Here is a 22,286-nt window from a genome sequence, read left to right as displayed (position 1 = left end):
AGATACTCAATATCTTAAGCAATCATGGAATGCCCATTAAGACCATGAGATGACACCTCATATCCACTCTCAAGTCAAAAAGTCAGATAACAGCAAGTGCTGATTGAGGGTTGGAGAAATTGGAACCCTACATATTGTTGGCTGCATAGGTAAGCAAGTGCTTTGGCAGTTCCTAAAAAAGTTAAACAGTTACCCTATGACTCCACAATTTCACTCCTGGATATAAAAATACTCAATGGGATTGAAAGGTATATTCACACAAAAATTTGAAGTGTTTACTAGCTGTATTATTCATGATAACCAAAAAGTACTAAACACCATAATTTTCATTAACTGATGAAAGGGTATATTAAAATAGGATTTACTCATATAATGGAATCTACTTAGAGCAGGTAATACTAGACTTGGAAGAAATTCTACCATAGTATCATCAGTCACACCCATAAGCTTCAACAGAGTTCAATACTGGAAACCTAATGACTTAAATTCAACAGAGTTATAAGAGTAATCAACTGTATTATTAGGGACTGTTACACAGTTTCAGGCATATATGAAGTTCAGAAGTAGTAAAACTAAAACAAGTATTTCACATCACTGTACAAGAGATTTTTTTCTTGGCAGTAGTAAGAACTGAATCCAGAGTCTTGTGCATGGTAGGCAAGCAGTTTACCACTCAGGTATATTACCAGTGCAAGAGAAATTTTTATCACCAAAGGTCTGAAACCAATGATTCTAAAACATGACTGCCACCTGGGTTAAAAGGGATTGCCACCCTACCCAAATGTAGCTGGTATTTCATTTACATGTATGAAAAGAGAAGGAATGAAACAGTAAGTTATCATTGCTTTTACTTAAGGAGGCTATGAGATAGGCATTATTTAACTAAAGGAGAAAAAAAACTAAAGATATTTTGCCATTGACTGGTCTATAGACAATGGATGCCACTTTTCTATTCCCCATCTTTCACTGTTAAGCCCTTGGCAATCTCTAACACTTACTTTACCAGTGAAGATCCCTCTGTAGATATTATTTTTTCTTTGGGAAGTCTATATTTTGGAATATCAGAATTTCTTAAATCAGCAGGTATTCCTTCCAAATTCTCAAACCAGTTATAGCACTGGTTCTGCATTCAGTATTTTCGTTATTAAAACTGCATAAGGAGAGAGCCAAGATGGCAGAATAGAGGAGGTCATGTTCCTGGCTGCTACATAGTGTGACACCAAAAAAGCAGACAACCAGCTTCTTGTAAGGTGGGTGAGCAAAAAAAAAAAAAAGGGGGGGGGGCTTACTGGAACTTAAAACTGGATATTCAAAGCAGACAGGGACACAGGAGGTTGGATGTATAAAATAAGGAAAAAATTTCCCAGCGGCACAGCTGCTGCCCCAGCGGCCTGGAAGCTCTACTCAGAGGGGTGCCTCTGTGAGTATAGTAGAGGGGTAAGGGAATTAAAGGAACCCACATTTTTTGGGAGGCCCAAGGTGTGTCTGGTTACAGAGCATTTGAGACCAAGAACATTGCCTAACAAACCTGAAGGACTTGCTGCACAATATCCACGTGGGGAAAGAAGCTGCCATCTCTCTGGGTGGAGACAAAGGAAGGAACCATTTTACAGGTTCGGCTGGGGTTCAGCAACAAAGATAGCCAATTCCTGGCAAACCCACATTTGGCCCAAAATACAGGCCCAGTAACCAGGCACATCACAACACAGAGTGTGCTTAAGTGACCAGAAGAAAATCAAAGATGGAGAAATGTTTACAAAAGGGAACAACTGGTTGCAGAAACCCACTCCATCCTACCCCTCCCTCTCCAATCGGACTGCCTGCAGGACCAGTGGGAAGAGGCACATCTGGCCAGGAACTCAGAAGGGTGAGAGTGGGAGAATTGTTTGGAGACTGAATCTGAGATCAGGAAACATGGGGTCTGCAAGTGACCCAGGGGACAAAAGAAATGGTGGCTGGAGGTGCACTGATTTAAAATCTGCAGACCCATCAGCATTCAACTAAGAGCCTGGAGCCCCCACAAAGCCTAAACCCTGCTTTCAGGAACTCGGCCTACAGGATTACCTCTCTCACACCAGCAATCCAGAGGGTGGGGCATCCCACTCCAGAAGAAGACCCCACATAAAACTGCTGAGAATATTTTGAACTCCAAGGGAAAGAATCCCTTAACTTTTCAAGATATTTTTTATTTTCTTTTTTTAAAATTCTTTTCCAATGTTATGACCTTAATAGCACATGGACATTTATACAGTTTCCTACTTTTTTCCTTCTTATCTCTAGCATTTTTGAAGCCAGTTATTTTACATGGTTTAGTTTTTTTGAGAACTAGGATGTTTAATTAGTATATTGTTGTTTTGTTTTGTAATCTTTTATTTTTAATTTTTTGCTTTATACTTTTTCTCCTGTTTCCCTTCTCTTTTTTCTTCTGTTAACAACCAATCCCTATTGTTCTTTCACTCTTCCTTTAATCTTTTACTTTAACATAAAGCTGCTCCCCCCTCCCCCCCACCCTTTCCGCTGCAGTCATTTCCCTGCCTCCAAACTACTTGTCACTCTGTGAACATTGTAGCTAGCTACTGGTTCATCAGTCAGCTTGCAAGTATCCTCCTCCGTTATTGGTCCCATTAACCCGCAGAATTCAACTGCTTAAGGATAGCTCCCGGCCACTTTCTTTCTCCTCTTCTCCTCACATTCATACTTTCTCTCTCCTACTCACTTTCATTCTTTTTCTCTCCTCCTCACTTTTCACACTCTCTCTTGTGTGCACTCTTTCTCTTTTCCTCTCATTTTCTCTCTTACCCTGCAGGGAGACATTCTGTTTGCTTAATAAACCCTCTTATGTGAGTTCCGTGTCCGGAGTGATTTCTGGGTTCTTACATACTTCTGTCTTCTCTCCTCCTCCCTCATTATATCACATTTTATATCACACTTCTGTTCTCTCACTGTTCACCATTTGGAAATGTAAGCCATTTTGCAAACTTGCTGTTTTTTATTATAGGCAATAACTGATCATACCATTTATTTATTGTGATAATTAACATTGTCGATGTTACAATAGGAACTATTTGGTTTAATGCTGTAAACCGTTTGATTGGTTATTGTTATTCTTTGTCTCTCCCAAAGCAGTAAGGTACTGGAAACCTTCAGGGACACTAAGTCCAGAAGGTAGGAACTCTGCTGCCTCAGATCCATACTGTTAGATGGGTAGAGACACAAACGACATGAAAAAGCAAGGGAACAAATTACCCCAAGCAAACCAAGATACTCCAATAACAGAATCCATGGATACCACAGTGGAAGAAATGTCAGAGAAGTTTATAATGTGCACAGTTAAACTGATCTGCAAAGTAAAGAATGGTATAAGAAAGCAAGTACAGGAAGCAAAAGATCACTTCAATAAAGAGATCCTGAAAAAACAAATCCTTGAACTGAAGGAAACAATAAACCAGATTAAAAACTCAATAGACAGTAACACCAACAGACTAGATTACTTGGAAGACAGAACCTCAGGCAATGAAGACAAAATATATGATTTTGAAAACAGAGTTGACCATGGAGAACCACAAACAGAACTTCCAAGAATTATGGGATAACATGAAAACAAATTTAAGATTTTTTAGGATAGATGAAAACACAGAGATACGAACCAAAGAAAAGCATAACCTTTTCAACAATATCAGAAAATTTCCCAAATCTAAAGAATGAAATAGAAAATCAAATACAGAGGCTTATAGGACCCCAAATGTGCAAAATTACAATAGACCCTCATCAAGACACACTATAATGAAAATGCCTAGCACACAGAAGGATAGAAATTTTAAAGGCTGCAAAAGAAAAGCATCAGATCACATATAGAAGGAAACCAGTATGGATCTCAGCTGATTTCTCAACCCAGACCGCTAAGCTAGAAGGTCCTGTAATAACATATACTAAGCACTGAAAGAAAAAGGATGCCAACCAAGAATCCTATATACAGCAAAATTAAGCCTCATATTTGAAGATGAAATAAAAACTTTGCACAATAAACAAAAATTAAGAGAAATTGCAACCAGAAAGCCTACACTTCAGAATATTCTCAACAAAATATTCCATGAAGACAAAATGGAAAAAAAAAAAAAAAAAAAAAAAGAGAGAGAGAGAAAGTGAAAACTAGCAAAGAGAGGAACTACACTAAAGGAATACTTGATCAAAGAGAAACTAATTCAAATTAAAAACTAGAAATAAACCAAAATGAATGGGAACACAAATCTCAAAAATAACCTTGAACATTAATTCCTAAACTCATCAATCAAGACAGACTGCCAGATTGGATTAAAAAACAAGACCCAACAGTATGCGGTCTCCCAGAGACTCACCTCATAGGCAAAGACATCCATGGACTGAAGGTGAAAGGATGGGAAAAATCATATTACACACATGGATCACATAAACAAGCAGGGGTTTCTACCCTCATATCAGATAAAGTAGACTTCAAGCCATAGTTAATCAGAAGGGACAGAGAAGGACATTTCATACTGCTTAAGGAAATTATACATCAACAAGACATAACAATCATAAATATGCCCCAAACAATGGAGAATCTATGTACATCAAACAAACCCTTCTCAACTTCAAGACTCAAACAGACCACAACACAATACTGGGTTTGAACATTTTTATCTATATATATGAATACAAATATGAATACATATGTAAAAATATACATGAAATAAATGGAAATAAATAAAATTGCATAAATATTGTGGTCACCGCTAGGGCACACAGTGTTGAACTGTGATGATTTCAACAAACACTACTTAATAAGATATCTATATATGTTGTACAATAATTTACCAACAGTACATATTTGCCATAAGGCATAAGTCAGAAATGGAAGGAAGTCATCTGTGTGTCACTAAGTAAAACATTTGAATTCTGCTGTAATGTCTTCAAATTATTCCCAATTCTCCCATTGTTATTTACACATTATCAAAACTAATAAACTAATCAAAACTTAGTTCTCACACTTTAGATGCTACTTTTAATAATAACAGCATTCATAAGTTGGTTAGACACAAACAGCAATCTTGAGAAAGTTTTACTACTTACAAAAAAAAAAAAAAAAGCAAGCAAGAAATTATATTTACAGCAACCAAAACTCTTGATACCTAGGAACATGTGAAGTAAGAAATATTCTTAACGCTCAAATGGAGAAAATAAAAATATTACTGATATACAATTAAGTTAACCAAATAAACATAAGCATATCATAAAATTCGTTTGTTCACTATATTTCAAGCACCTACAAATATTACTTGGAACTTAAGTGCTTAAAACGAACACACAATGCATTTCTTGAATGCAATGATTCAATAGCATAAAGATGTCGTGTCCCAAATAATCAAAAACTTAATAGACTCCTAAATAAAACCAATTAAAAACATTTTAATAGAACATGGTAAGTTCCCCTAATTACATTAAGTAAAGAAAAAGAAAATCCTAAATGGGTAAAACATTGAAAGCGTTAATATGCCCACGGATGTCTTAAATTGTCACTGACTCTCAAACATTCTAAGCCCTTGTAAGAGAAACATTAATGATGGCCAAACTGCTTGGAAAATATCTCACAATCGCCTAAATCTAGTTTAGAAATTCCTAAATAGCAATTCTCAAATCAGTACCCAAAACCTTGTTCAAAGATCTAAAACTAACTTAGAAGATCAAAATTCTTTGCAAAATAATATCTTTTAAAGGCCATTAGTCTTTTTCATTCTCATCCTCTCACAACAGTACAATGGAGTTTTTCTTCAGAGGCCACATAATGTGGCCTCTTTAATAATACTAAAGATGAAATGCACAAACCAAATCTAGTTATCTTCTTTTAAGCCAGACAGTAAATGGATTTGCAAAATGTTTAACAATGTCACTCTTTTCAGAACTTTGTTGAAAATAAGATTTGGCATTAACTACATTAACATATGTATTTTATTTTCATTTTTAAATAAGTATATTAGAAACTTCAGTTTTAATGTGCAGGGTGGTAAGGATCAAGAGATAACCACACAAATCAAAGCCCTTTCCATTCCTCAGTCATTTAAGAATGTAAAGGGAAAAAAGTTTGAGATCTATCGTTCTAATCTAACCACTGACAGTTCCTTGGTAAAACAATGCTATGCCCAACTTGGAGATCAACTGCAAGACTGCAATAAGTTGACAAGGATAAAATACTGCTAATGGGCAAGTAACATTAAAAGTGGCTGAATCGGCTCCCCACAGAGATCCCCAGCATGGAAGGCTGGAAAGTTTACTACCAACAAGTTGGTAACCTGCTTTCTTCTTCACTTACAGCAAAGTAAGACTTCTTCCCCTATTAAATTTCTAAAGTGTCAGTAACAGAAACAAACCAAGAGAATTCTCAGATTATAAATTTTTAACCTAAAAAAGGTCCACAAACAGAGAATATGAGTTTTAAAATTAATTCAAATACTGGCAAGTAAGAAATGAATTCCTTTGTTTAATCTAGTTCAGCTGAACTACAGGTTGAATATCCCTTATCCAAAATGCTTGGGACCAAAATTGGGTTTGGATTTCAGATTTTTCTACATTTTGGAATATTTGCATATACACAAAGAGAAGTCTACACACAAAATTAATTTACTTCATATATACCTTATGCAAGAGGCAATGAAGGTAATTTTATACAATACTTCCAGTGTTCCTGTGCATTACATGAGGTCAGGTGTCAAATGTTCCACTCTGGCATCACAATTGTGCTCAAAGTTTCAGATTTTGAGTACTTCAGATTTCATATTTTTCATATTAGGAATCTTCAACTTGTATTTTCCATTTCCAGGGACTGGTCCCTCTCCAGAAAGATTTATAGTGCCTGTTATAGTCACAGATCCTTTCAGAACACTGGTTCCTTAAGCAGATCTCCATGTTTTTTATCACAGGGTCCCTGCTACCCTGATCATACCTGACTAACTAGGATAAAATATGTGACTCTAAGGCAACTGTTTAAAGGTTAGGCAGCTGTCTCAGATACAGAGAACTCCCACTGAACAGGAATTCATTAGTAGTTACGGGAGTATTATTTGTAGTGTAAAAGACCCACAGCAACAAATAATCTGATGCTACAAGTATACCCAGAACTTTACACAATCCCCAAAGACTTTCTAGGTCCTGAATGATATCCATATCTCCAAGATAACTGACTATGGGATAAATGAAATGATTATCTTCCTTCCCTCTATTTTCAGGAGGGAGTAAGTCGGGGAGACTTGGCAGGGGAAAGGTTGTATCCATGCCATTAATTAAGGTAACATGCCAGATTACTTATAACCTGAAAAACCCACCACTCTTAGTTATCAACTTTAATAGATCATTAAAAAAACAAAACAAAACAAAACAAACAAAAAAAAAGAACTAGAATGAAGAAATGGTGAATGGGAATAGGTATGACAAATCTTTTTTCTCTGCACACATCAGTGAGAACCATCCACTATACTGTGTAAAAGGAAACAGCAGAACATCACTAGCACACACAAGATTCCATAAGGTCTTCTCACACAAACTGATGACTTCATATGAGAACAAATGGAAATCCTGCCTTATATTGTTTCACCTGTGCATACTGAATTATACACTTTGTCTCATCAAAAGCTTCCCTAGTCAAGGTAAGGAAACTTGCTAATAACACCCTATCAGAAATCTCATTCTCAAAATTACACAAGATGAACTAAAACTCTAGTGGTTTGCGCCAGGGTTTAAACCCAGGGGTGCTTAACCACTGAGTCAAATCCCTAGCACTTTTTTAGACAGGGTCTCACTAAATTGCTTAGGGTCTCATTAAATTACTAAGACTGACTTTGAACTTGCTGATCCTCCTGCCTCAGCCTCCCAAGCTGCTAGGATCAAAAGATGCACCACTGCGCCCAACTAGAACGTGGTCTTTAAACAAAATTCTTAAATCGACAAACACTGTAAATATCTCAGTCACTGATAAACATGCTACACAAATAAAATTAGATAAATCCGGGGTCGTAGTAAAGTGGTAGAACACTTGCCTAGCATTTGCAATTCCTATGTACCACACACATGATAAACTAGAAATCAACAGTGAGCAGCTAAGTTAAAAATAATCATTAAACACAGGATTAGGAACACTCAAGAATTTATGAAAAGTGGCTCCATGCCTTCCCTATTGTGATAACTAATAAGCAGCTGCTCATTTTTTTTTTTTTTAAACAGTTCCACCTGTCTAGAAACGTTGGTTTAGGACAGCCCATGAGAGGCATGGAGGTGGAATACAAAAGAATCTTTAAACTGGAGCTCTTCATACAAATTTGATCAGAAATATCACATATCACACAAAGAACAGTAACCTAAAATGGGATTTTCTCCTTCCAGACCTTCTTCCCAGTCTGCATTCCTTTTCCTTTTACAAATATTCAAAATATTCTTGAAGGTCAATGGCACACATGTGTAATCCTAGCTACTTAGGAGCCTGAAGTGGGAGGATCCCAAGTTCAAGGCCAGCCTTGGGAACTAAGTGAGACCCTGTTTCAAAATAAAGAATTCAAAAAGGAGCTAGGGATATAGGTCGGTAGTAAAGTGCCGTGGGTTCAATTCCCAGTATCACAAGGAAAACAACAAAATATCCTCAAAAAAAAGTACTATTTGAATATACAAAGGGAAAAGAGAAACTCACAAAGTTGTAGAACTTACCTCCTCCCACCCTTCCCCCCCCCCCCCCTTTAATGTCTCATGTGGAATATCAAAATAAAAAACCAAGCAGTTCTGGTCAAAAGGGTCCCTCCACAAAACCTCAGGATTTCTTAGTACAATCTGAAAGATACTCAAACCAAAGAGTTCATACAATAAAACACACATAAACTCCCATTCAGAGGGAACCCAGTTCCATTCTTTCTATACTACTATACCATTTAACAACAGGCTCTAGTGTTCGCATTCTCAACTTACACCATCCATGAAAATCTTTTATAAATCAATGAGATGTTCACTTTTCCCCAATTTAAAGGAAAAAAAAAAAAAAAAAAAAAAGAATACTTATCTCCCCTGTCATTACAAAAGAGCCTAGAAAGTAAAACCTGGAATCAGAATAACATAAACATATATTTCTTAAATTTAAACCTGTGTAATCCTGAGCCAAACAAATGAATTGAAAATAAAATTATAATAAGAAAATCGTGGAAATTAGAAATCTGGATATTTTATACTATTTAAGAAATCACTGTTAACATTCCTTAGGTTTGACATGGCATTGTGGTTGTACACTAGATAGTTTCTGCGGTGGTCTCCCATAAACTAAGAGTTCTTTCAGATACTCTTGATGGATTTACAGATGAAAGGTCAGAAATCTGCTTTAGAATATCCAACAGGTGGATGAAACAGGATTGGTCATGTGCTATTAAACATCTCAAAACAGATAACTAATACATAAGTCTTTATTATATTCATTTCTCTATTTTTTGCACATTGCCAAAACTTGTTCTCAGCAAGGAAAAAAATGTATCCTATGCACCAAAAAAAATCCTGTCAAATATACAAAAATATACTTCATTAAATCACCCAGAATCTGCTTATTTCTTCTTATTCATCTGATTTGATTAACAGTTAAGTTCTACTCGGTCATCTTTTAATTCCACTCATGAGCTGGACATGTGCTAAGTGAAGAAACAATCCAACTTATAATATTCGTGATTTCAAGACCCCAATTTGAGCCAGAATGATGAATTAGTACAGGTTTGGTTTGGTTTTGAATTTGCCTTACTCTCCCCCTCGTATTTAAACTAATTTTGGAGGATAGTGCACAAGGGTGTAAAGTAACAGATGGTTGTTCACTCTCAGGAAGCAAACTCTCACTGAAAGGACAGAAGAACTCAATCGAATTTCACCGACAGAAATTTTCCAAAAATCTTCGGGTAAGTCACTCACTAACACCTTGACACACTCGCACCCCAAAAGGCCTTTTAAGTGGTTAGAAAGCAGAGACCCTGGTTGGTTTGTTTCACCTCCTCCTCCTCCTTTTTAGGGGAGGTGCTAGAGAGCGAAGAAATGACCAAACGACAGGCCGGAAGGAGGAACACGACAGGCGTGGAGTCCGGACAATCAGCACTTAAAATCACGAGAGTGTGTTCGAAGTAGATTAAGTGCAGAGGGAGTGAACTGGCAGACCCCTCCCCGTCACCCCAACGTTCCCAAGCGGCTCAGAGAGCAGAAACAGCCGGCGGCACGTACTCCAGTTCCGACTCCCTCCGCCCCAAGCACTCACAGGTACAAAGGCATAAAAAGAAACTTCCGACCCTCGACAAGAGAAGCGCCGAGAGATCAACTCCACCCGGACACGCAGGCCGGCCTGTCCCCGGCCAGGACAGCGGCCCGAGCCCCTCCGCGCGCCGCCAGGAGCCCGCAAACGACGGCCCGGCTCCTCAGGCCGGGAACCTCTCTTTCCAGACCCGGTGAACGGCAGCCGTGGGACGGAGCCTCGGCGGGGAGAACCTGCCCGCCGCCGAGGCCCTGGCGCCCGCCCGCCCCGGGGTCTTGAACCCGCGCCGCCCACTCGGCCCAGGCCCAGCGCCCCGCGAGCTCGTCGCGAGCCTAGACCCGGGTCCAAGCCCGCGCCCAAGGGGACCCGCGCGCCCCACAGAGCCGCGGCGGCGCTGCCGTACGGACCCAGCCACTGCCTACCTGTCTTCGCTCTTGTTTTTCTGCTTCTTCCCCATCGCCTGTCAGCGGCGCTCCTGGCCCCGGCCCCTCTATCCGGCTGATCACAGACACACTGGCTCCCGTTCGACTTCGGTCTCGGCCCGGCTCCGTCCCCCGCCGCGCTGCCGCTTCTCGCACCCGGCTCTCCACAGACCCGCGCACTGGGACAGGGCACATATGGTGTAAGCGCTCAGTGCGCAAGCGCATCGCCCCGCCGCCTCGGCGTGGGGACGCAGGGCGCGGCTCATCGAGAGCTGCGCTTTGGGTAGAGCGTCGCCACCACTGGCGACCCTTCGGCCAGGCAGGAGCACGAGCGCCCTCTGCCGCAAGGATCTGCCGCGCAACGGCGCCCTCGGGGGTTTCCAGGTTCTAGAACCTCGCGGGGGACAATGAGACTGTTCACTCCCCACGTCAGCACCTTTCCTGCCGGGGAAAGCCGGCTTGAAGGATTGGTATTCGGATCAGAAGGGGGCCATGGACATACTTCCCTTATAACCTTTATATTCTTAGCCGCACGAAGTTCAGTAAAGAACCACAGGAACCCATGATGAGCCCTCTGGGATTCCGGAGGACAAAATTGGGACCTCTCAGTACAGTGACAAAAGGAAACACACTGCATGGGCATATCCATCAATTCCCTACTATAGGTCTTAATCTTTAAATTCAAAGGGAGGGCAAGTTCTAAAAATTCGTGTATCCAAACACACGAAAAGTCAGGAGAGAAGCTCCTGGGATGGTGAAAATGTTTCACATCTGGATCTGGGAGATGGTATTATAGGGGCTAATTAAAAATTCATCGTGTTGTATGATATATTTCAATGCGAAAAAAATGGAAACCTGTCAATAAACATAAGTGAAACGAAGTTCGAGTGTCCCTTCTGGACATGACCATAGCTATCTCATTTCTGACGTAACATTACCAAGTAGAAAGACAATTCCGGCGTGTGCACTAAGGAACTACAACTTCCAGTATACTTTGCTCCCTTTCCTTCCCAGAAATTTACCCGGAGGGAAGCAAAGGATCAGAAACACTGGTTCCGAGCGGCTGAGGAAAAACGCACGCACGGAAGCCCTCGTCTCACGCCGGTCCGCCTCCTCTTCAGGCGTCTCAGATTGTATCGCGAGAAAACCGGAGCCAATGAGAAGGCGGAAGTGAAAGCTGACTCCTGGTCGCCGGCAGCTGCTGCAAGGCTGAAGCCAAAGTGCACTGCTGTCCTGGAGCTGCTGGTCTGTCGCTTGTTAGGTACCACCGAGCTCTCAGGTGAGGCAACGGATGGCGTGATAAACCCGGCCACCACGTCCCAGCGCTGATGAGTACATAGCCACTCGATGTCCAGCTGGGTCGGGGGAGGGGCGCGGCCCGGACGCCGGTGTCTGTGCTGCGGCCGAGCCTCTGGCGCATGCGCCCCAAGAGGCGTTAAGGTGGGGCCTGTGGGTCTGTCTGCTTCTGTCCGCAGGGCTTCTGTGGCTGGCGAGGGTTCTTTTGAAAAGATGCCGGGGCACCAGTTAAGGACAAGGCCCATTGGTGTATTGGTGGGTGTCTGTAGGGGAGTCAAGGGAGTGGTTAGGGAGTTTGAGGACACATCCTTCCAGCTGATCTGTAAAACGAAACAGAGGCTGTGGTTGGAGGAATTAAAAGTTATCGGGACCACTGCACCATGTCCACAACCCTTTGTGAATGCAGTGCCCACCGCCATCTGAACCCAGGACAGCTCTGGTTAATCGTTTCTGTTCCCACTTACCCCAGAATTAAATTTTGGGTTCATCCTTTGAGACACCAGGATAAGCATCAGCTATGCCCCTACCTGACAGGCGAGTCAGTGTCTTTCATTCTCTTTCGTCTACTCCCACCCTGAGTGTCATATTCTTACTGACATTTGGGGAAGGGAAGGGGGGAGATAGGGAATGTGGAAATCTTTTTTACTATGTTTGAAGTACATTTCTTTTTAATTGTATAGCATTTATGAGTGCTTAAAGTTTGTTTTTTAAAACTCATACTTTTGCTATTTGATCACCTACCTGCTGTGTTCTAAGCATTGCTAGATCTGGGGATACAAAGATAAAATCAAGTATGCTTTTCAGCTGCTTTTCCTGTGGAGAAAAAGGAACTAGTACTGAAGTTTGCAATAACTCTAGTTTCCCTAGAGTTCAACTTTTTTTTTTTTTTTTTTTAAATGGAGGGTCTGTGTGGGCCAGGTCCAGTGTCAGAAGCTGACTGAATTTGTTCACGGTTTATTCAGAGTTTTAAAGTGCCCCAGTATTATTTATAAATGTATTGTAGTTTATTCAGATGCAACAGCTTCTTGCTTTGATAGGCAAATTATATTTCTGTGATAACTGAGAAATACACATAAAATTACCCTGTGTTACTGATAGAAAATACTCCTAAAATACATAATTGAGATCTTTTCTAATCTGAGTTCTGTTTTAAAACTTACTTTCCATAAAGAGTGATGAGGGGAAAAAAACATCTAAGAAAATATTTGAAGTGTTATATTCTTTTACATTCAAGTTAAGAAGACTGATTATCAGCAAGCTGAAAACTGTATCAATTTTTGCATCCTCTTAGATTTTGTCAGGTAACAGAAGAGGAATGGATATCAGTGCTTATGGAACACCAGGCAATGTTCTTCACAGAAATTGTAATGAGACTTCTTGTAAGTTAAAGAAGTTGAAACTCACAGGGTAGTGACCATGAAAAATCTGTCTTCTGCACAGTTCGGTGCAGAAGCAATTTGTGTCATGTGTATGGACACTTAAAACCTCAGTAGTTAAGCCTTGTCATTGTTCACAGTTGTTTCTTGCTTTTCTTCCCTTTTCCTTTGGTAAAGAATGTGATTGTCAGTACATAGCCCTGGGTATAACTCCACAACTCATACCTCTGTGATCTGGTGATGATCTTAAAGATTTCTCTTTGTTTAGTATAATAAAATATAAACTAAATTGAAGCACCTAAAATTAGCTGTAATTACATTTCAATCTTCAACTGAATTTCAAATTAAAAATGTTCCACTGGTTTAATTTGTATGGAAATACATTATCACCGACTCAAGTTCCTCTTTAGTTGGCTGTGACTAAAACATTTAATTTTTCTGAAGTTTTGATGTGACTGTAATCTATTGAAAGTTAAATTTAAATACATATAAAACTTCTTAAGCCTAACATCAAGTGCTTGGGTGTTGTCAAAATACAGAGTACACCTTGCTAGAATTTTTGCATATTATTTGCTTTATTTTTATTTTTTAAGTTTGTAAATCTTCTTCCCAGTAACAGGACTGAACTATACCATTTAGAAAAATGGAAGCTGATGCTTCTGTCGACATGTTTTCAAAAGTCTTGGAGAACCAGTTGCTTCAGTCGGCCAAGCTAGTAGAAGAACATTTGGATTCTGAAATTCAGAAATTGGATCAGATGGACGAGGATGAATTGGAACACCTCAAAGAAAAGAGACTTGAGGCACTAAGGAAAGCTCAGCAGCAGAAACAAGTAACCTCTCTGCCCTGCTTTCTGAAATTGCTATAACAGTATGCTCCTAACAACTTATATATACGCGTGCTAGACATTTTGGTTCTCATTTTTAGAATTTTCTGTTAAAAATTTGTGCAGGAAGCTGAGAGTGTAGCTGAGTGATGGGATGCTTGCCTGCCCTTTGAGCAAGACCCTGGGATCAACCCCTAGCATCACCAAAATAACCATATCTATATACATATATTTTATACACACACACACATACACACACACACATATGTGTGTATATATGGGTATATATGTATGTACGTATGATAAATTTTAAATTTTACCCAGAGAAAAGAACATTAGGGTAAACTTAAGCCACATGTAATACTTGAAGTGCTGACGTGGAAGAAATTTAAACTTTTCTCTCTAATCTTAGTCTAAGCCATGATCCACACACCAAAGTGATAGATGTATTGCAGTTCAGTATAAGAAGACCTTTGTAAAACTATGTTTCAGGTTCAGATGCTTTTTGAGCACATGTGTCAGACACTGTTGGGCATGTTTATGCAGATTGTCTTGTTTTCATTTTCATAGCAACCCAATGAGATAGTTGCTTTATTATGACCACTTTACAATGAGATTGAGTCAGAAAAGTGATTAGAATTGTAGCCCAGAAAGTGGTGGAACAGGTATTGAAACCTGTGCCTTCTACCTGCAACCAGTGTTTCTTTTTATTAAAACCAGATGCATAAAAGTGGGGAATGAGCTTCTTGTTGAGGCGATAAGCTTCCTGCTGCAGGAATGGTTCTGGATTAGATGTGAGATCTTTATTGGTTCTGGACATCATGAGAATAAGAGTATTCTTTCCTCTCCGTGTCCATTGGTAGCCAGTATAGAGGAGATGCCTGTTTCTTGTGAGGTAGACATCAGAAGCACACAGGGTTCCCAAGCTTCCAAACTGCAGTAACCTCTCTGACCCCAAGACTGGTTTTTTGTTTGATTGGGTTTTGCTGTGGATGGAACTTCATTTTGAAAAACTTTCCAGGGTTAAGTGGGTATCTCAGTGGTGGAGCACTTGCCTAGCACACGGGAGGCCCTGGGCTCTCTCCCTAGCACTGCCAAAGAGGATAAAAGCTTTGTATTTGGATCAAATGCTTTATTAGTGTAAGAGCATAAAAATTTTTAAATATACACTTACATTCTAAGTCTTCTGAGTCTAAATTTGTATTTTGAAAGGTCTGAGAAAATAAGTGTTTTAAATTACCCAGAGAGGTAATTGTCATAAATCTGAACCATGCTGTGAAAACAGTCACTAGCCACAGACTAGTTTTGCATTGACACTAGAAACATGGGAAAGTAAACTGCTAAAAAGAATTCATTTCCCAAGAAGATAAAATTGACTTCATTACAAAATAATATAGTGATTAGGACACTTAAAATGTCAAATGGTACTGAGGGAAATTCTACATGTGATCTTTCCTTCTCTCCAAATTAGGAGTGGCTTTCTAAAGGACACGGGGAATACAGAGAAATCCCTAGTGAGAGAGAGTTTTTTCAAGAAGTCAAGGAGAGTAAAAAAGTGGTTTGCCATTTCTACAGAGACTCCACATTCAGGTAACTGTTTCCTTCCTTGACTCGATCTTTGAAATATGATGAGATGTTTGGATGGAGATACACTGGCTTGATAAAAAAATTAAGAAAACTAAAAGGAACAACTTGTTTCATGGTATTTTTGTACGTTTTTAAATATTCTAGTCAGCATGTTAAAGTTAAGCAATTGTGATTTTAATGATTAACTTAATGACAGTAACATGCAAACAAATATTATTGAAAGGCAATGATATTCCCTAATAAATGGCTTGTATTTCCTCAATTATATTTTCATAAACACTAAAAACATCTTAGAAATGTACACTTAAGCCAGGTGTAGTGGAGCACACCTGCAATACCATCTACTTGGAGGATGAAGCAGGAGGATCCCAAGTTTGAAGCCAGAGGGCAACTTAGTGTGGCTCTATCTCACCATAAAGACCTTTTAAAAGGACTGAGAATGTAGTTTAGTGCTAGAGCAGTTGTCCAGCATGCCTGAAGTCCTGAGTTCAATCTCCAGTGCAGCAGAAAAAAGAAGTGTACTCTTAAGAGTCTTACCAGAGGGCTAGGGTTATAGCTCAGCAATAGAGTGCTCACCTAGCATGAGTGAGGCACTGGGTTTGATCCTCAGCACCATATAGAAAAAAGTAAATAAAATAAGGGTACTGTGTCTACCTGTAACTTAAAAAAAAAAAAAGTTCTTGCCAGAACAAAATGATTTCTGCTTTTTTCTTACACATATATGTGTGTCTTTATGTGGGTGTGTAGGTGTGTATATGTGTATATATATATATATATTGCCTCAATATTGGGCGTTGGGGTACAGCTTTCATGATTGGTGTTCACTTAGTCACTCCTTCACTTCTTCATTCTTCAGAACTAAAATGGCCATGTTGATTTATATATTATTTGTATCTCTTAACCTCATGTGCTTCTCGCTGGCAATTGCACAGTCAGAAGAGTTCTGGTGACACTCATCAGACTTTCCTGACTTTAAAATAAAACACTCTGTGCATTTATAAGTCTTAAAGGTCTCTTCTGAGTTCTGTCAAGTTCAGATTTGTCCTTCTTCAAACTGTGCTGTATGAGATGCCAGAAACATCCAAAAGTGAAGCAAGATCTTAATTTTTGGCTCTTACTGTGAACATGACTCCGTTTATTCAAAAGCCCTTCATGACTTAAAGCATATATTTAATATTTTGTTTTTTTAAATAATTATCACTAGGGCATATTTGACTTTCCAGAATGCAAGGGTGTCTTTGTGCATCTCATCAGGCATTTAACCCATGACTTGGAAATTAGGTCATCTGACACAAACTTTGGTTGGCTGCCAAATTTTGACATTCAAACAGAAAAGCTTTAAATTCAGATGTACACTGATACTTATTTTTTAAAAAGAAAAGCATTCTGTTGCTTTAGCTTTTGACTTGGTATGTGTTGTTACTTACAGGTGTAAAATACTAGACAGACATTTGGTGATACTCGCCAAGAAACATCTCGAGACCAAGTTTTTGAAGCTGAATGTGGAAAAAGCACCTTTCCTTTGTGAGAGACTGCGTATCAAAGTCATCCCCACTCTCGCACTCTTAAAAGATGGGAAAACACAAGATTATGTTGTTGGATTTACTGACCTAGGAAATACAGATGACTTCACCACAGAAACATTAGAGTGGAGACTCGGTTGTTCTGATATTCTTAATTACAGGTAACCTTTAGCAAAAGAATAGGTTTATTTTCTAGTTGTTATATTTAGAGAGAATGTTTGTGTCTTAATATTTATTTTATGAAATTAAGACTTTTAAGCTAAGGTGGAAATAGTTTCTGAAAGGAAAAGCTTCTTTTATTTTTCCTTTCTTTTTTTTTCAGCACTGAAGATTGAACTCAGTGCCCTTTGTATATTATTTTGAAATGGGGTCTCACTCAGTTGCCCAGGCTTCCTTGAAGCCTCCTGCTTCAGCCTCCCAAGTAGCAGGAATTATAGGCTTGTGCCATCACATCCAGCAAAAGTATATTTCTTTTTTATCTTAATACCCCCCCCTTCCTTTTTTTTTTTTTTTTTTTTTTTTTTTTGGTACTAGGGATTGAACCCAGGGCTCCATTCCCAACCCTTTTTATTTTACATTTTGAAACAGGGTCTTGCTGAGTTGCTAAGGCTGGCATCAAACATGTGATACTCCTGCCTCTGTCTCCCAAGTGCCTGGGATTGCAGGCATGTACCACTGTGCCTGGCACGAGAGCGTATCTCTTGAAGCATACGTTGGCATGATCTTGGAGCAAAGTCAGATTTCTAGATAAAACCTGAGTCTTGGAGTACACCTGACTATAAAAGTTTTCACCTTAATATTGAAACTAATTCTTTATTAATCTAGAAACACAAAATGACACTTCTGAGTACACTCTTCCCAGTTTTTTCTTTCTTTTTCCTTTCAGTGCTGGGAATGGAAACCAGAGCCTTGTGCATGCCAAGCAAGCACGCTTTCCCTAAACTACACCCTAGCCCATTTCCCCAGTGTCATGCTGACTTAGGTGATTCCCTTGGATGGAACTAAAAAGTAAAAATGCTGCTACAGGGAAGATTGTGTTTGGGGGTTGGTTGGTTTGTCTGTGTTTCATTGCTGAGGAACAAACGCAGGGCCTCACTAGGCAAGTTCTGTACCCTGAAGGTTATATTTTAAAACATTAGATTTTTAATGTAGATATTCCTGTCTCAGAATCTGAAAGGTAAAAATGTTTTCTGTACTTAGCTTACATTGCTTATTACTATGGAGCATAATCTCAGTAAACAGTATAAGCTCCAACTTGCCTTCCTCAGATGCTCATCTCCCTGTAACCTCTAGATAAACAATGTATCTCGTCCCACAAATCAGAACCTACCATCTTTTGTTTGTTCCTATTCTCGATTTGAGAAAATAACTGGTAAAATTGTGTAGTTTAGGTAGCATCCCAGAGTCATAGTGCCTTTCAAAATAAGTAGAAAAGTCTCTCATCTTTTCTCTCTCTCATTTTCTCTTCTTTTCTCTGAATCTCTCCTAGACATGCCTACATCATTCCTATGTTGTAGAAATAGGTAAAACTATATTTTGAAATGAGTTCAAATTTTAAATAAGTTGCAAACTTGAGATAAGGAAATCTTGTGTGTCCTTACCTATAACCCCCAATTTTAAACTTTGTATTTTTTAATGTATATTCTCGTTGTACATGCACATAAATTTTTTCAGAACCATTTGTGTGGAAGTTATAAATTCCATATCCCTTTATTTCTAAATACTTCGTATGTATAGTCTAAGAGTAAAGACATTTTCTTACATAACTGTAGTACAGTTATTAGAACAGAATTAATCATTTGTGAACCTGTTTCAAATTTTACCATCATCCCAATAATGTCCTTCATACCCAGAAAACATCTCATTTAGTCATTATGGGTCTTTAGTTTCCATTAACCTGCAACAGTTTGATACATTTTCATTTTTTCAAGACAATATCACTGTTGAAGTGCACAGACTCCTTTACAGACTAGTTATTTTGTGAAACACCCCCCAGGTTGGGATCCTGCTATGTTTTCATAAGATTAGATTCAGATTATATATTACTGTTAGCCATATCACCAAAGTGGCATTGTATCCCTCCTCCTTGGTGCATGATATTAGCAGGCAGGTGATAGAGTGTCTCCTTTCCGGTGGAGACTGAGCATTGGGTTGACCACTTCCTTATCTTACCAGATGGTGATTAATGAGGAACCTTTCTGTCTTCTACATTTACTTGGTTATTTATTTAGAGATGTTAGTATGGACGGGGAATAATTTTTATTCAGTGAGCTGTAGTCTCTCACCGTGAGCACTTACTTGGAGGCTCAGATTGCCTCAGATTTGGCTAGTCAGAGACCCTGTCATGCTGACCTCTGTGTCCTTTTAACATGTCCATATTCTTTGAGCCCTTCTCTTCTACTCCAGGGAGTAGTTTTAGGGAGGCTGTCATTGTACTCTCCCTAGAATTAGCCATTTCTCCAAGGAACCGTTCTTCCTTTCAATGGCAAGTGATTTTCAAAACCAAGATCTTAGTGCTCGGAATACTCGTCAGACACTTGAAAGAAGAAATCATCTCACTTTTTCTATCTCACAAGCATCAATAAAGAGAGTTTATAAAGAAAAAAATTCTCTACCAGTCGCAGTTTAATGATGATGAATTCCACAAGTTTTGCTAATGTCTGTGTACAGCTAAAAATCTAGAAATGTTATAAACAGGACCAGACCAGTCGTAGCAGTCATCAGAGTAAAGAAGCATTGTCTGTCACTCTCATAGTACAGTGTCTCTCACCTCCAGAACCAGTGGCACCAGAACACTTGCCTTCTTTCTGTACTTTTCTGTCACAAATTATATCAGCACACCCTGTAAAATGTTAATTAATAATGATAAAAGAAAAAAAAATCTAAAACATTTGGCAGTACAAAATAAGGTATAAAGCTATTGTCCATTAGTCTAAATATTCTACTTCTTGGGAGAAAACCTGCTATTGGATCCCCTCTTGCACTTGCAAGCATTGTGTTTCTGTTCTTCTGTAAATCCTACTCAGGCTCACTAAAAATATATATATATTCTACCTCTCCCCTGACACTGGTGCATATATATATATTCCTGTATTCCAAATATTCCATGTTACAGTGAGGAAGAAAGATTTTTTTTTTCTCTTTTTGTAATTAAGTATACCACGGATATTACATCATAAAGAATAAAATGCTTTTCAAATTTCTTTTATTTTTAGTGGAAATTTAATGGAGCCACCATTTCAAAGCCAAAAGAAATTTGGGACAAACTTCACAAAGGTGGAAAAGAAAACTATCCGAGGAAAGAAATATGATTCAGACTCTGATGATGATTAGAGATCAATTTTAATTCTTTGTAAATCATCTATTTCTGTTTTATTCACATTTCTGTTTTCTAAATTCTATTGATTTTAATAAATTGGTCTTCTAACACTCATTCTGCAGTTTTGTACAGTTCCATGACATTGAAAGGCATCTTTACTATTTTCTCTGGCCATCATGTTTAAAATGAGGAAAACTTTGGAGTTCTTAAATTACCTGGGAAGGGTCTGGATTCTTTATTTTTGAGATTGACTTTATCACCACGTTTCTTCTATCTTAGATTTTATCACACTATGATTCTTAACATCTTTCAACCATTTACAGTTGTATTTTTAATCTACTGAGATGGAAATAAAAATTCCACAAACTATTCCAGGACTAATCCTCCCCCCACACCCGGCAACACTTTACCACCGAGCTACATTCTCAGCCTTTTACTTTTATTTTGAGACAGTGTTCGCTAAGTTGCGAGACTGGCCAGGAACTTGCTGTCCTCCTTCCTCAGCCTCCCAGATAGCTGGGAACAGGCATGCACCACTGTGCCTGGCTCCAGGACTAATTCTTGATCGGCATTATTTGAACAGCAGGTCAAGTAACATTTACTGGTGCTGTTGTAAATAAATTGCAAACTCTCACTTATGGGATATATTTAAACAGCTATTAAAAAACTACTTATTTATTCTTGGTACTGCATGCTGATACTCAGTCCCGTCTGAATACCACAGAAAACTCTCAGGCTGTTAACATATTTCTTTATTTGAAGGATCATCATGACTTGGGTTAAAACATTAAAGAACAATCAGGAAACACTTGGAATGGCAGCATGAGGCACGCCACTGACTCCACAATAAAACAACCATAACTGGTAACATTTTTGAAAACGAGTCTGGAAATTGTCATAAGATCATGCAGCAAGTAACATCTGTTCAAGAAAATCTACTAAATCTTGGTAAGAATAGTGAGACTGTGGCATCTGAGCCATGACCCCACTCCTCTCCCCTTCAGTTCCCACTCTTGGGCTTCAGGATTTTCACTTCCCATGTTCGCAGTTACAGGAGTTCTTTTTCCAATCAGAATGGCTACTTTCTACCCTGTCCCTACTGTGACACAGAAGCACTGACCCAGGAACAGCACACAGAATTCTGGGGCCTCAACTGTTCAGTCATAAGATGGAGGTTCCATGGAGCAAAAGGCAAGCGGGTGGGGCATATCAGTCCTAGAAAAGCAGACTATTCCCATCCCTGTCTTGGAGGTGATAGGAGGCCGTAGGTTCTGTCCAGTGAAAGTGACACCGTCAAAATAGCTCCATGTGAAAAATTAAAGATCCACAGAACTCCTTGAAGGACTGACTGGCAGCTCTATTTAGGGAAGGACAGAGAAGGAAGGTCAAGTGAAAGGGTGCTGCCAAACCTGAGGGATACTGATGTGAGGGAATGATGAAGAGGAGGCAGGTAGCTCTGTAACAGTAACAAGCAACGAGGAAGACCAATGGAAAGCACCCAAGACAGGCAGCCAAAGTCCTGGGTTAGAACAGCCCCAAAGGTGCTGTACAGTGGTCTGAATTTAACTGGTCCACACTACCCCTGGGCCTGGAAGGGTAGCCCAGTGGTAGAGACATGCTCAGCACTAGTGAGGCCGAGTTTGTCGCCAGCACCATATCGGTTTCGTTCC

At 39.2% G+C, this 22,286-nt stretch overlaps 2 protein-coding genes across 6 annotated transcripts in view; one reads left to right on the top strand and one right to left on the bottom strand.

The window, feature by feature from the left end:
• EIF5B (eukaryotic translation initiation factor 5B) overlaps positions 1-10,902 on the bottom strand; it is a 78,250-nt gene extending 67,348 nt beyond the window's left edge. For both annotated transcript variants that reach the window (XM_079110980.1, XM_079110981.1), the window contains exon 1: positions 10,690-10,902. In XM_079110980.1, coding sequence (XP_078967106.1) covers positions 10,690-10,724 — 35 coding nt within the window. In that variant the 5' untranslated portion in view covers positions 10,725-10,902. The remainder of the gene's footprint in view (positions 1-10,689) is intronic.
• A 917-nt stretch (positions 10,903-11,819) lies between these two features.
• Positions 11,820-20,730, top strand: TXNDC9 (thioredoxin domain containing 9). Of its 4 annotated transcripts, XM_079111029.1 has the most exons (6): positions 11,826-11,968; positions 13,277-13,364; positions 13,975-14,193; positions 15,659-15,777; positions 17,204-17,458; positions 20,513-20,730. In XM_079111029.1, the coding sequence occupies exons 3-6, from the start codon at positions 14,005-14,007 to the stop codon at positions 20,628-20,630; spliced, it is 681 nt and encodes a 226-aa protein (XP_078967155.1). In that variant the 5' UTR covers positions 11,826-11,968; positions 13,277-13,364; positions 13,975-14,004; the 3' UTR covers positions 20,631-20,730. The 4 variants fall into 4 exon arrangements, with proteins under 4 accessions (XP_078967156.1, XP_078967155.1, XP_078967157.1 ...); XM_079111030.1 differs by lacking the exon at positions 13,277-13,364 and having other exon boundaries at positions 11,820-11,968; XM_079111031.1 differs by lacking the exon at positions 13,277-13,364 and having other exon boundaries at positions 11,829-11,968; positions 13,981-14,193.
• Positions 20,731-22,286: the final 1,556 nt, after the last annotated feature.

Source organism: Sciurus vulgaris (assembly GCF_902686455.1).
Source record: "Sciurus vulgaris genome assembly, chromosome: 14".
NCBI classification, from domain to species: Eukaryota; Metazoa; Chordata; class Mammalia; order Rodentia; family Sciuridae; genus Sciurus; species Sciurus vulgaris.
The sequence above is the reverse complement of the archived record's forward strand: the minus strand, read 5'-3'. Positions and strand labels throughout refer to the sequence as shown.

Excerpts from the sequence above, each read along its gene's own strand:
- TXNDC9 (XM_079111030.1), top strand. The coding sequence starts at position 14,005 with ATGGAAGCTGATGCTTCTGTCGACATGTTTTCAAAAGTCTTGGAGAAC. Across the intron at positions 14,194-15,658 it reads AAGCTCAGCAGCAGAAACAA|GAGTGGCTTTCTAAAGGACA; the intron begins GTAACCTCTCTG and ends TCTCCAAATTAG. Across the intron at positions 15,778-17,203 it reads TACAGAGACTCCACATTCAG|GTGTAAAATACTAGACAGAC; the intron begins GTAACTGTTTCC and ends TGTTACTTACAG.